Here is a 14,338-nt window from a genome sequence, read left to right on the forward strand (position 1 = left end):
CAAGGCCATTTCAGGTAAAGAAATCATTCCTGAGGGAAAAGAACATCTCCAAAAGCAAACCTCCCAACTGAGTCTAACAACCTAGCTCTGTAGCAGAGGGAGTAAAAATTCCTCAAAGGAGGAAATAAACATTTATATATATCTATATCTATAGATATAGATATGAGAACCAAGACAGGAAAAAGCTTCCAACAGGACACAACACAGCAAATGGTCAAAGCACACTTGGATCTAGCAGTAACTGCCTTTGATGGCTGAGCTAGGCAATCAGGAAAGACAAACACTTAAAATCTAGGGCAGGAAAAGACAGAGCTAAGGGGTCCTCAGTGTACAGAAAATGAACCCCATGCCATAGATTAAAAAGTAAAACTAAGCATTTTACTGCCTTAGTTCCTCTATCTGTAAGCTTGGGGGAAACATCTCATCTCTCATAAAAAGTATCTGCCCACATTTTCAAGGGGATGTTTCCAAGAGGAAGGCATCTAGCTGCCATCATCTGAACACCACACTCAATTCAGTCTAAACATGGGGTTTGCAAATGAGAAGGGTCCTCCCTACCCATTTCACCTAGATGTCCATTCCTGTATCCTTTCTTACATCATAGACTGTCTACAATGTGCCAGAAAATGACTTTTATTTGCAGGCCAGATTTAAATCAGATCAGAAAGCAGGTCTGACCTATCTTGTAAGTGCAAATACCAGAGAGGCAGCAGAGACTCTGTGCTCTGGAGGGTGACCATAATAATGAGACCAGGTTAACTGTAACATGTAACTAGAATCTTAGGGAGGATTGTAATAAGGCAAGGCATAGAACTGTCAGGGTTGGAAGGGACCCCAAGGATCATTCACTTCCAACCCCCCTGCCACAGGCAGGGACAGTTCACACTACATCAGGTTGCCTAGAGCTGCATCCAGCCTGGCCTTAAACTTCCAGGCATGAGGCTTCCACCACCTCCCTGGGCAACCTGTGCCAGTGCCTCACCACTCTCATGGGGAAGAGCTTCTTTGTAATTTCTAATCTAAATCTGCCCTCCTCTGGCTTGGATCCATTCCCCCCAGTCCTATCATGACCTGACCCCCTAAGAAGTCCTTCCCCAGCTTTCTTGTAGCCCCCTTCAGATACTGAAAGGCCACAAGAAGGTCTCCCCAGAGCCTTCTATTTCCCAAATTGAACAATCCCAACTCTCTCAGTCTATCTCCATAGGAGAGGAGCTTTTGTCCTCTGATCATCCTCAAACTTTATGCCCAAGACAAAGTCTTACCCACTCTGCTAGAAGGCAAGATGCCTTTGCAGAGTCCATAGGCAAACAAGTGTTCAGCAAAGAAATATTTTCTGCCTATGGAGAAGACAACATTAAAAATGGACTGTACAAGTGGTTTATGGAAGTGCAGCTGCCTTTCTATCCTCTCCAGATTTGTTCAGGATTGATCAGGGAAGAGTGGAATTCATTTCTGCAGTTGGAAAATGAAACAAAAGTTAAAGGACACAACACAAAGAAGCATGAGCACCACATCCAGGACAACTGCTGAAGGATTTCAGGTCATATTTAACCAGAAGGACAGCAAATACAGGTGCAGTAACATCTGGATGCACATTTATACACTGCTCAGAACAGCTCTTAATGCTCACAATTCAAACTCAGACCAAACACAAACTCTTGTGAGACAACAGGCTGGGTGTGGGGCAAAAAGAAGGAACACAGTGGACATGTGCGGGCCACTAACACACAAAGAGGGGCAACTCACACAAGAAATACCAAAAGAAAGTAATGGATACAAGGGCAAATTTTCAGTCCCATCTGTTTAAACAGAGTGGAGATGAAAAGAAGTTGCTTTTTCTTTCCCTGCATTACTCCAAACATTTCATTCCTATTTTGCTGCAACTCAGAAAGACTGCAATCACAAATCACCCCACAGCAAAACACCAGCTTCCAGCAGAGACTCTCCAGGCTTCTGGCGAGCTAAGGCCAACCTCTGTTTCTAATCTAAGGCTGAAGAAGCCCTGTCACCATCTGAAAACAGGAAATGTGTTTGTGAATGGGATCTCTAGTAACTGATCTGGTCACTTGCACAAGCAGAGATGGGAAAAGAGAGGGACAGAGCATGCGGAGGAAATCACCTGCAGCCTGGAACACGGCGGAGAGGAAGGTGGAGCGGAAGAAGAGAGCATGATCACTTTTTTGGGGCAGGTCCGAGCACGTCCCTTAGTCCTCATCTATTTTTTTTTTCCCAAACCAAAAAAAAAGAAGAAAAAAAAAAATCATAATAATGGTAGCCAAGAGAGAGCAGCACCACTGGATTTGGTGAGACAGGCTGGAACACACGGAATGAGGGACTGCGGGCCGGAGCTCACACCTCTCACAAAGGACCCAAGGCCACGTTTTGTCTGAAGCTGCAAGACCTAAGGGTTGCAAACATCCCCACACAGCCACAGGTCTGCTGGAGAGAGACTTCTAGGGGCAGCCAATGAGCAGGTACTTCTGGCAATCACCAATTAACCCAATGGTTTCTGACTCAAGGTCTTACAATTATTAGTACAATCCAAGGTGCAACTTAGAACCCTCTACAGCAACTGAACTTCACCTTTGCCTGATGAAAGATTGCTTAGTCTTGTGCCTTACAATGTTTACAAAACAATCAAGCCTGTTGGCCTAATTGCTCTTGCTTGCAGCTCACCAGCAATACAGCTCCAGTTACAGCTTTCTGTTCTCAGAACACTGAGAACAGATCTCTCCGATCTCTCCTCTATCGTACAGATGCTAACAATCTCAGGCAAGTTAAACTGGGTAGCATTCGACCAGAAGAGAAATGCATTTGGTTGATAACCAAATGCAGCCCTATCTGATAATCTGGATAGTGCCAAACACGCGTACCTGCCTCACTTCAATACACCAGCACACATGCCCTTCTAGTCTTACAGCTCTTAGTTCTGTAAAGGCTTTTCCCCACCACTCCTTGATGATTAATATAGCTTCTCCCCAACTTCACAGTATCACAGTGTAACTAAGGTTGGAAGAGACCTCAAGGATCATCAAGTCCAACCTATCAACACAGACCCCATGACTAAACCATGGCACCAAGTGCCACATCCAGTTCCCTCTTGAACACCTCCAGGGACGGTGACTCCACCACCTCCCTGGGCAGCACATTCCAATGACGAACGACTCGCTCGGCAAAGAACTTTCTCCTCACCTCGAGTTTAAACCTCCCCTGGTGCAGCTTGAGACTGTGTCCTCTTGTTCTGGTGCTGGTTGCTGGGAGAAGAGATCAACCCCTTCCTGGCTACAACCACCCCTCAGGTAGTTGTAGAGGGCAATGAGGTCACCCCTGAGCCTCCTCTTCTCCAGGCTAAGCAACCCCAGCTCCCTCAGCCTCTCCTCACAGGGCTGTGCTCAAGGCCTCTCCCCAGCCTTGTTGCCCTTCTCTGGACACCTTCAAGTGTCTCAATGTCCTTCTTAAACTGAGGGGCCCAGAACTGGACACAGGACTCAAGGTGTGGCCTAACCAATGCAGAGTACAGGGCACAATGACTTCCCTGCTCCTGCTGGCCACACCATTCCTAATGCAGGCCAGGATGCCATTGGCCCTCTTGGCCACCTGGGCACACTGCTGGCTCATATTCAGGCAGCTGTCGATCAGCACACCCAGGTCTCTCTCTGTTTGGGAGCTCTCAGCCACTCTGACCCCAGCCTGTAGCTCTGCATGGGGTCGCTGTGGCCAAAGTGCAGCTCCTGGCACTTGGACTTGTTGAATGCCATCCCATTGGGTTCTGCCCATCTGTCCACTCGCTCGAGGTCCCTCTGCAGAGCCTTTCTACCCTCTAACTGACTAACATCTGAACTTTACCCTTTTCTGTTGTGTTCTCAACAGAGCATATCTGGAAATTGTTTACATTGCATACAAAACACAAGCCACAACAACAACAAAATCCCACCTCTAAAAAAAAACCCCAAAACCCCACACACCCACCAGAAAACCCAACCACAACAAGCTGTGTATCCAAAGCCACTGTCAGACAGCCTTCAAAGACACAGCATGTTGTTGAAAGATAATACAGATGTTCATTACTGCCCTTACAGCTGAGCTGGCACTAACATCTGGAGGGATGTTTTCTTCCCTTTAGAAAAAACACACAAATAAACCCCAACTCTTCTATTTCAAGCAGATGCTTACAAGCAGCTTAAGCTAAAGCACATGACTGCACAGATGAGGAACATCTCTCTGCTGTTTCAAAAGCCTCAGCTATGAAGTCACTAATTTCTAGCTGAAAGGATGATAACATTTCTAACCACTGCAGCTGCTCATGGAGTTTTGCCTGACCAGGACCAAGTCTGCATTTCCAATGTCAGTATTTTGTACAACCTTGGTTATTTTCTGCAGGGCAGAGCTCAGAATATAACACTGTGTATGAAGCACATGTTCAGTCCTCCAGCAGGATGCACTTCGGAGCATGCAAAGGATGGCTAGAGGAAAACTGTATTAACAGATTTATCTAAGAAATTAAGTAGGAAAAATAATACTTGCAGAAATTATTGGTTTAAGTTCTCTCCTGTTGAGATTTCAGCTCCTGCTGACTGTGGCCACCTCAGTCAGTTGTTGTGTATCTTCAAAAAGAGTCCCAAGAGCATTACCTTTTGGGGCTGTTCAGTCTGGAGAAGAGAAGGCTCCCAGGTGACCTCATTGTGGCCTTCCAGTATCTGAAGGGGGCTACAGGAAGGCTGGGGAGGGACTGCTCATGATCTCAGGGAGTGATAGGACTGGGGGGAATGGAATGAAGCTGGAGGTGGGGAGATTCAGGCTGGAGGTGAGGAGGAAGTTCTTCCCCATGAGAGTGATGAAACCGTGGAATGGGTTGTCCAGGGAGGTGGTTGGGGCCCTGTCCCTGGAGGTGGTTAAGACCAGGCTGGATGAGGCTCTGGGCAGCCTGCTCTAGTGTGGGGTGTCCCTGCCCATGGCAGTGGGGTTGGAACTGGATGATGCTTGTGGTCCCTTCCAACCCTGACTGATACTATAATACTAGGAAGAGTTTGTACTGCTGCACCTTTCTTGTGTTTCAGAGAACCATCTCAAAAGAACAAGCATCAGACTTTCAGCAGCAGAAAAGCTAGCCAGCAAAAGATATGGGAACTCCATCTTCCAAGCATCATTGCACTCATTAGTGATCTAAGTTCAGCTATAACACACATACCTTGCTGCTGTTAGGAGACCTATGAAACCATGTCAGAAAACTTCTGAAGGCCATAAGCTGAAGAGACTGGAAAGCCAGGACAAAATTCAGTTTGAAAGGATCATCTCCCAGGCCATACCCAAGCAATCAGGTCCTCCTCTGGACTGACCACTTCTCACTAGCTCCATGCTCTTTCCTGAAAGCAGCCAAAATGGCTTGGAAAGCAAGGGAGCACACCATGGAAGATGTTTCTGCACAAGGAGATGAACCACCACACCATGAAAAACACCCCACAAAAACACATGTGCACATAGCAGGGCCTTCAGACATGACTGGCTGCTGCACAGACCTGACTTTGACACAGATCAACACTCTTGTAGCTCAAAGGAAACTTTTTCAACCTTCTTAATGAGGAAAATGCACGCCACAGAACGCTGCAATTAGCAGACTGCTAAAGTTTTTCACCTGCTTGATCTTTTGAAGGTTTTTTTCCCCTTTCTGGGAGAAATAGCATTAAAGTCTTGTGATGAAAGCAGCAACTACTTCAGAGCAGATTTTCCCAGGGCTCCACTCTTACCAGGAATTGTCTTAGCAAGCTACCCCTACCCCAGCTGCACAACAGACAGACATTCTGCCTTATGAGCTCATTGAAACTCTTGGCCTCTTAACTCTTTTAAATGCAGGGGAAAGCAATTCTCTAAGACTTAAACTGATAAGCAAGTACAGCTAAGGAAGTCTACCTGGCAGACACTGGCAGGCAACAGCCCAAGGCAGATACAAATTTTTCACCCAAACTGAGGGTCCAACCCAGAGTACACCCTTTGAAACTGGTTTCTCCTCTGCAACCACCCTTATGTTTTGGCAGCACACTTTCCTCTTCCACACAGTTTCCAAGATGTAGGACAGAACCTATCAATCGCAAGATGCAAAACTGCCCTGCTCCCACAGATCCCTGAAGACCTCAACTTCATTCAGCTTCCTGGCAAAAACATCAGGCTACCCATGGTTCCCTCAAAAACACATCACCCCTGTCTCCTTAGGCACTACTTTGCACCGCTTCAAAGGCCTCTCAGTAGAAGGTATTCACTACAGGATACATCTTACAGTCACTGACAGATGCTTCTCTCAAACTCTGATACCATTGCCAAAAGAACCCTTTCCCATTACTTCAACAGCTCTTTCTAGTAAACATACACCCTCCCTAAAGTGCTTGCCAGAAACAATACCCATCCTCTACAGCACCTCCAGTAACATGTAGTGGCACCCAGCACCAATTCAGGAAGCCCATTCAGTCCTGCTTCTGCAGGTTCAGCCTTGCAGCTATCAGATTCTGCATGCCTAAGCAAGTACAATTAGGCATCTCAGCCACCAGCTGGAGCATTGCTCCAGCAACAGCTTCCTGCAGAATGGATTTCAGTCTGAGTTTGATGAAGCTGGCTGCTTAGCTCAGTGGATGACTTCCTGCCACAGCTGATCTCTGAGCAGTTGAGAATAAGTGTTTCTATCCACACTCATGGCCTTTCAAAGGCAACCAATGTCCTTAATTTTCTCAAAGCAAGCAATAAGCAACCACTGCAATACAGTTTTTACCACTTAGGTTTTTGATCTTACTGTATCCTGCAGCTTCTGTGTTCCTGAGATCCAATATTGGCCTTCTCCATTTCTTTTGTCAGATGGAAAGTTCTGCAAATGCATCATGAAGCTTGGACCCAAGAACCAATCTGCTGATGCAGTAAAGCTCATCAAGGGAAGATCATCTCCAGCTGTAATCTTGAAAGGGAAATCATCCACACAAGGCAACCAATGTCACTGTTAACTAAGTTCCCTGAAAGTACCAAGAGCTCTGCCCTGCACTGCCCATGACATGGAGATGCTACCAATGCTGAGGGAGACCAGATGAGTTTTGGTTTTTTTCCTCCCTTTTGTTTGTCCTTTTTCCTGAACAATTACAAAAGCATGACAACAAGAACTTCTCTGTTTCACCACAACGGCTTAATTATGAAGCCCACTTCAAGTTCCAACAGCAGGTGCAAGTAGAAAGCTCAAGGCTGCAGGGCTGGGATCTTTCCAAAGGGATCTTTCTGAATCTTCATCCTCCTGAACTGAGACAGACAACCAACGCAATCCAGTATCCTGGGGTTTTGTGAGGTAACATCAGCAGTGCTCACCAACAGACAATACTGTGCAGCCACATGATGCTCTTCTGCATCAGTTCTGTGGGTTGTCCCCCTTTACCTGGCAAACAGTCTTGAAAAATGAAATGGCCTCAATCATGGATGATATGTATCCATCTGAAAGTGACTGTTAGCCTATAAAGATAGTTTTAATGAGACAGAAGGTAGAGCAATCACTCAGTTAGGAAACCTAAGCCATAATGCTGACACTAAGACTCTCCCTCCTGACTACTGACAATAATTCCCTTGGCTTGGTGGTTCTTCCTTGGATAGAAGCCTTTTGAGATCAAGGCACCAGTCATTACATGCAGCATTATGTTGAATGCCTCAAGTGTGAGAATGGCCAAGAATCCACAGCCATGCAGAACAGTGAATTCCTAAAGTAACATCACCTGCTTCCTCTTGATCACCAAGCATCAGAGAGAGGCAGATTTGTTTCTACAAACTGTGGTTGCCAGAAGAATATCTCTCAGTGCTCTGAGAAACATGAGGACACCATTTGCACAGGGAAACTGTAGAAGCAGAGGAAGCCAGTGAGATCAGTATCCCTACTGCCTGAGAAGATAGTCTGTCACAAGCCTCAGCTTTTGAAAGCACACAGCTGAAAGAAAACACCAGCAAGAACAACGGGCCAAAATACACAAAATAACATCTGATAGCTGCTGATTTTTTCTGCTACTCTGAATCTCTCTGACAGCAAACCTAAATGTACTTAATTCACAGCCAGGCAGGAATCTGCCACACAATAAACTTGACAAGTTGGTATGGAACACTACTACATTTACCACAGAGAAGAGGGAACCACAGTGAGGTCTCCTGTAACTGCAGAACAGAAGATCCCACGTGTGAACAGCAAAACTGACAATCAACCACAGGTAGCACAACACAACTTTTACCCCAGTGGTTATGGTAATTCCTTACATGATTGCAATCTAGCAATTCTGCAGGCAAGGTGTCTGCTGGAACATCCACTGAAACCCTAGGAAGTTGAAACCAGCATATGACAAGCAGGGAAAACAACGTTAAACTATGCATCATTACCAAAGGGAGATGCTGATTTTATTGACTGAGGGTTAAATTATTCACAATAATGGATTCACAGAAGGTGCAGGTGGTCTGGAAACAGATCAGTGCTAGCTGGTGTGGGGTGCAGGGAATGCAGCATATTCATAATCAATTCCTTTACCTGTTTCCACTGGGGTATGGAAGCAAGACGACCCTGCTCTCGTCTGCTGGAGGACTGGTTGTGACCACGTTCTTGATAAGGCAGGACAGGCTGCTGCATGCAGGTTGTGAGGACAATGGGACCAAGAAGGAAAGATAAAATAGTAACAGAAACTCAAAGAAAGCCAAAGGCATGGGACACAGAATAACACAGACAAACATTTAAGAAGAAAAAAAAAAAATAGGGTAAGGGAGAATTAATTTGGCAAATAAAATATAAGAAGAGAAGAAAACAGCAAACACCAAAGGAAATAAAACCAAAACCAAAGCCAACCACAAGCAAAACCCCAACATCATTAAATGGGAAGCTATGCATTTTTTTGGACCTTCCCCTTTAGTTTCATTGCTTCTTTAAAGCAGCCTGCCTGTTCCAGCCTATATGCAGTAGCTCAGGAAACATTTGGTTGGTAGAGTGGGATAAACATCATTGTGAGATTATGTTCTACTATTACTCACACTGATGTGCAGTGCAGCACAGACATATTTGACCTAGCTTTAAAGTAGATAGGTCAGGTCCCACTCACAACCTGGCCACAGCAGTACAGAGCTTGGCACAAGCTGTGAAGACAGACTGTGCAGCAGAACAAGAACTCAGGCACTTAAACTATACCCTACACTGCCAACACTGCACTGCTAGCAGTAATGTGACTCAGTCTAACTTGAAAGATAACTATGCTGCAGCTGCAGTAGTTCAGATATCATCCTGAATAAGCAGCAGTCATCAGGAGGTCTCACTGGAAGCAACAAATAGCCTGACTCCAAAGACAGACCTACTTCACTTACACACACATACAAGAATTCATGACAGGCCACAAAAACAAACAAATGTCACTTGGCATGAAACAAGGTTCAAATCAGAAGTGAAATGGTTCTTCTTAAACATTACAAGTGGAATGTTCCTGGAAAGCTTTTTAACAGCAGTATGGAAGAAACCCAATTGCTGGTAAAATGTCTGGGAAAGAGGTGACACAATGTAGTAACCAGAGAGAAACAGAACTTTATTGGGAAGTTCTTCTCCACCCCATACTCTTAAATTCTCCTTTTTTTCCTCTTCTCAGTAAGCTTCACTCTTCTTTAGGAGAGCCTTTGAGGTAGAGAAGCACCACAAGCATCCAGCCAAGAAGAATGCATGTTATCATTCAGCATTTTCCTCCAGAAACCCCAACTCAAGAGCTTCACCGTCCATCTCCTACCTGTCTCCGCAAGCTGGAGGACTGCACCGGTGCGTTCTCCTCGAACTTGGCCAGTAGCTGGGTTGCCATAGACTTGACTTTGTTCTGATTCCCAATGGCAGCATCAATCCTCCTCTCTGTCAGAGCGCTCACCAGCGTGGGCCTCTCTTCTCTGTAGCTTCGGGGGATGTCCTCCTGCCAATCGGTGATATCAAAATGTAACAGGGGATAACCAGATCACCTCTTCATCTCTACTCCTTCAATATGAAAGGTTTCTAAGTGGGAAACCCAAATCTATTATAGTCTGCACTTCAAAAGTCAGTTTTATTTCCTCTGGCACGTCATCAAAAGTTCTGTTAACCTGCACTTATCTTTTCAGCCTTCTTTGACACCTTCACCTGCCAGAGAGCCCAGTTAAACACTCCCCTGACATGAGCTAAGGCCTCCTCTTCAAACCTTCACTGACAACCAAAAGCAGTATATTTTAACTCACTTGTACTTATGTGACTTATTAGCTCTCCATGATGCAGCTCTGGGAGTTTGGCTTTTGGCTTTGATTCCCTTGCTTTTCAGGCGGTAAGGGGCTGGTGGCTTGGGACTTTCCAAAGAGAGGAGGAGGGGCAGCGGGCTCAGATTGCCTACCTGCCGGAGGGCAGTGACGTAGCTGGGGGAGGGGTTGCCGCGGAAACCGCGCGCAAACCAAACAGACCCCAGCGCGTGGCTGAGAGAGGAGGCAGCTTGAGAAGCGCAGCTCTGGGAGTTTGGCTTTTGGCTTTGATTCCCTTGCTTTTCAGGCGGTAAGGGGCTGGTGGCTTGGGACTTTCCAAAGAGAGGAGGAGGGGCAGCGGGCTCAGATTGCCTACCTGCCGGAGGGCAGTGACGTAGCTGGGGGAGGGGTTGCCGCGGAGACCGCGCGCAAACCAAACAGACCCCAGCGCGTGGCTGAGAGAGGAGGCAGCTTGAGAAGCGCAGCTCTGGGAGTTTGGCTTTTGGCTTTGATTCCCTTGCTTTTCAGGCGGTAAGGGGCTGGTGGCTTGGGACTTTCCAAAGAGAGGAGGAGGGGCAGCGGGCTCAGATTGCCTACCTGCCGGAGGGCAGTGACGTAGCTGGGGGAGGGGTTGCCGCGGAGACCGCGCGCAAACCAAACAGACCCCAGCGCGTGGCTGAGAGAGGAGGCAGCTTGAGAAGCGCAGCTCTGGGAGTTTGGCTTTTGGCTTTGATTCCCTTGCTTTTCAGGCGGTAAGGGGCTGGTGGCTTGGGACTTTCCAAAGAGAGGAGGAGGGGCAGCGGGCTCAGATTGCCTACCTGCCGGAGGGCAGTGACGTAGCTGGGGGAGGGGTTGCCGCGGAGACCGCGCGCAAACCAAACAGACCCCAGCGCGTGGCTGAGAGAGGAGGCAGCTTGAGAAGCGCAGCTCTGGGAGTTTGGCTTTTGGCTTTGATTCCCTTGCTTTTCAGGCGGTAAGGGGCTGGTGGCTTGGGACTTTCCAAAGAGAGGAGGAGGGGCAGCGGGCTCAGATTGCCTACCTGCCGGAGGGCAGTGACGTAGCTGGGGGAGGGGTTGCCGCGGAGACCGCGCGCAAACCAAACAGACCCCAGCGCGTGGCTGAGAGAGGAGGCAGCTTGAGAAGCGCAGCTCGGCTGCTCACCGACAGGGAAAAAAAAAAAAAAAAAAAAAAAAAAAAAAAGGGCGTGTGGAGAGGGTGGTTACTGCAAGATGGTCACCACTAGAGCAAAGGCTAGCAGAAGGACAGTGGGCACCCAAACAGAGACCACACACAAGCATGCAGATGTTCAGGCAGGTGGCTGCAGTGAGTGCTGGAACCTGGCACTCGACATGGAGGCTGGAGGGAGCAGCTCCTGTTTCAGGTGTGAGCAGGTCAGTGACCTGATGAGCATGGTGGTCAAACTAAAAGAAGAGGTAGAAAGGCTAAGAGATAGAAGAGATGGTGAGCAGAAAATTGACGATTCCCATAATGTAATCTCTTCTAAACCAGAACAGGGGGTAATCTCTTCTAAACCAGAACAGGGGGTAACACTTAGGGGAACAGGAAGTTTGATACCTTCCCAGCAGCAAGCCTCTCAACCTCCCTGTAGTAACCCCCATGAGCAGGGCCAATGGGAACAGGTCTCTGCCCGACGGAAGAAACGCAAACAAAGGAAGTCTGCTCCTGTGAGCAGCACGCTGCCTCCAGTGCAGTTACAGAACAGGTATGAGGCTCTGCAGGAGGAACAGGTCATTGGTAAGGTCGAGGACCCAAGAAGGTCAGAAGCTGCACCAATGACAGGTTGCCTCAGGCCAGCCATCAAAACTTACCCAGAAAAGAAACCTCGCAGGGTCATCGTCATAGGAGACTCCCTACTGAGGGGAACAGAGGGCCCAATATGCAGACCAGACCCATTTCATAGAGCGGTCAGCTGCCTCCCTGGTGCCCAAGTAAAAGATGTTGTAGATAGAATTCCCAACCTCGTGAGTCCTTCGGACTACTACCCACTGCTGGTCTTTCAGGTGGGCAGTGACGATGTAACAATGAGAGGCTCACAATCTATTAAGAAAGACTTCAGAACCTTAGGGCAAATGCTAAAGGGATCAGGGGCTCAAGTCGTGTTCTCTGCCATCCCTCTAATGTCAGCAATGGATGAGGACACACTGAGGAAGGGCCGACAGATCAATTCATGGCTCAGGGGCTGGTGCCATCGACAGGGCTTTGGGTTCCACAATCATGGACTGGTTTTCAAGGCACCTGAGCTGAAAACAACTCATGGGACACACTTGTCCCAGAGTGGAATAAGAATCCTGGGGCAGGAATTGGCAGGGCTCATTGATAGGGCTTTAAACTAGATTTGAAGGGGGAAGGGGTTAATAGTCTCCTGCTGGCTGGTGACAAACAGAGGGGCAGCTCACCAGCAGGAGAGAGAAGGAGAGCTGGTAAGGGCTCTCAACTTGCTACCCTGAGGCAAGCCACGAATGATCCACCAGGACATTCTGTGGAAACCGAGGGGATTTGGCACAAGAGGAGGACAGGGCCAGCCCAGCTGAAGTGCTTCTATGCGAATGCGCGCAGCTTGGGCAACAAACAGGATGAGTTAAGGGCCACTGTGCTGCTGGGATGCCACGACATAGTGGCTGTTACTGAAACTTGGTGGGATGAATCCCATGACTGGGATGTAGGCATAGATGGGTATAAACTCTTTAGGAAGGATAGGCAGGGAAGGAGAGGAGGAGGTGTTGCCCTCTATGTCAATAGCCAGTTGGAATCAGTGGAGCTCCAACTGGGGAGGGATGATAAGCTAGTTGAGAGTGTATGGGTCAAAATTAAAGGCAGGACAGGGGAAGAAGATATTACTGTGGGGGTCTCCTACAGGCCACCTGACCAGCAGATCCAAGCAGATGAGGCCCTCCATAGGCAAATAGAAGCAGCTTCCAGGTCACAAGCCCTGGTCCTCATGGGTGATTTCAACCACCCGGACATCTGCTGGAGGGACAACACAGCAAGGCACCAGCAATCCAGGATGTTCCTGGACTGCATAGAAGACAACTTCCTCCTCCAAATGGTGGAGGAACCAACAAGAAATGGTGCTATGCTGGACCTTGTTCTCACCAACAGGGAAGGGCTGGTAAGCAATGTGAGGCTCATAGACGGCCTTGGCTGCAGTGACCATGAAGCAGTTGAATTTAACATCCTCAGGGCAATCAGGAGGAAGTATTCCAAGCTCACGACCCTAGACTTTAGGCGTGCAGATTTTGATCGCTTCAGGGATCTGCTAGCCAAAGTGTCGTGGGACAAAGCCCTGGAGGGAAGAGGGACCCAGGACAGCTGGTCAGTATTCAAGGACCACCTCCTCTGTGTCCAGGAGCTCTGTGTACCAACAAAGAGAAAAGCAGGTAAGAATGCTAGGAGGCCTGCCTGGATGGGCAAGGAGCTACTGGACACACTATTACTTAAAAGGAAACTCTACAGGAAGTGGAGGGAAGGACAGGTAGAACAGGGGGAATACAAGGAAGCTGCCCGAGCAGCAAGAGTCCTGGTCAGGAAAGCCAAAGCAGAGTTTGAGTTGAATCTAGCCAGGGAGATTAAAGGGAATACTAAGAACTTTTACAGGTATATTAATGGGAAGAAGAAGACTAGGGAAGGTGTGGGCCCCCTCAGAAAAGAAAATGGTGACATGGTCACCTGTGATGAGGAAAAGGCTGAGGTACTTAATAACTTCTTTACCTCAGTCTTCACTGCAAGGGCCTCTAGCCACACTCCTGATGTTATGGAAGTCAAAGCCAGGGACGGGGAGGAAGAACTGCCCATTGTAAGTGCAGATCAGGTTCGTGATCATCTGAAGAACCTGAAAGTGTTCAAGTTCATGGGACCCGACGGGTTACACCCACGGGTGCTGAGAGAACTGGCAGATGAGGTTGCTAAACCCCTCTCTATTATATTTCAAAAGTCCTGGCAGTCTGGTGAAGTCCCCACAGACTGGAAAAGGGGAAACATTGCCCCCATCTTCAAAAAGGGCAAGAAGGAGGAACCAGGGAACTACAGGCCAGTCAGTCTCACCTCTGTGCCTGGAAAGATCATGGAACAGATCCTCCTGGAGTCACTACTCGCT

The 14,338-nt window shown here is 47.8% G+C and overlaps 1 protein-coding gene across 1 annotated transcript in view; it reads right to left on the minus strand.

The window, feature by feature from the left end:
- Nucleotides 1-14,338, minus strand: part of MICAL3 (microtubule associated monooxygenase, calponin and LIM domain containing 3) — a 219,649-nt gene that overhangs the window by 103,760 nt on the left and 101,551 nt on the right. Inside the window, 3 exon segments of the mRNA XM_068141849.1 lie at nucleotides 2,120-2,215; nucleotides 8,528-8,620; nucleotides 9,759-9,932. Coding sequence (XP_067997950.1) covers nucleotides 2,120-2,215; nucleotides 8,528-8,620; nucleotides 9,759-9,932 — 363 coding nt within the window.

The sequence above is a fragment of the Melanerpes formicivorus genome, unplaced genomic scaffold (genome assembly GCF_026170545.1).
Source record: "Melanerpes formicivorus ecotype bairdi unplaced genomic scaffold, bMelFor1.0.p_v2 SCAF_8, whole genome shotgun sequence".
Lineage (NCBI taxonomy): Eukaryota > Metazoa > Chordata > Aves > Piciformes > Picidae > Melanerpes > Melanerpes formicivorus.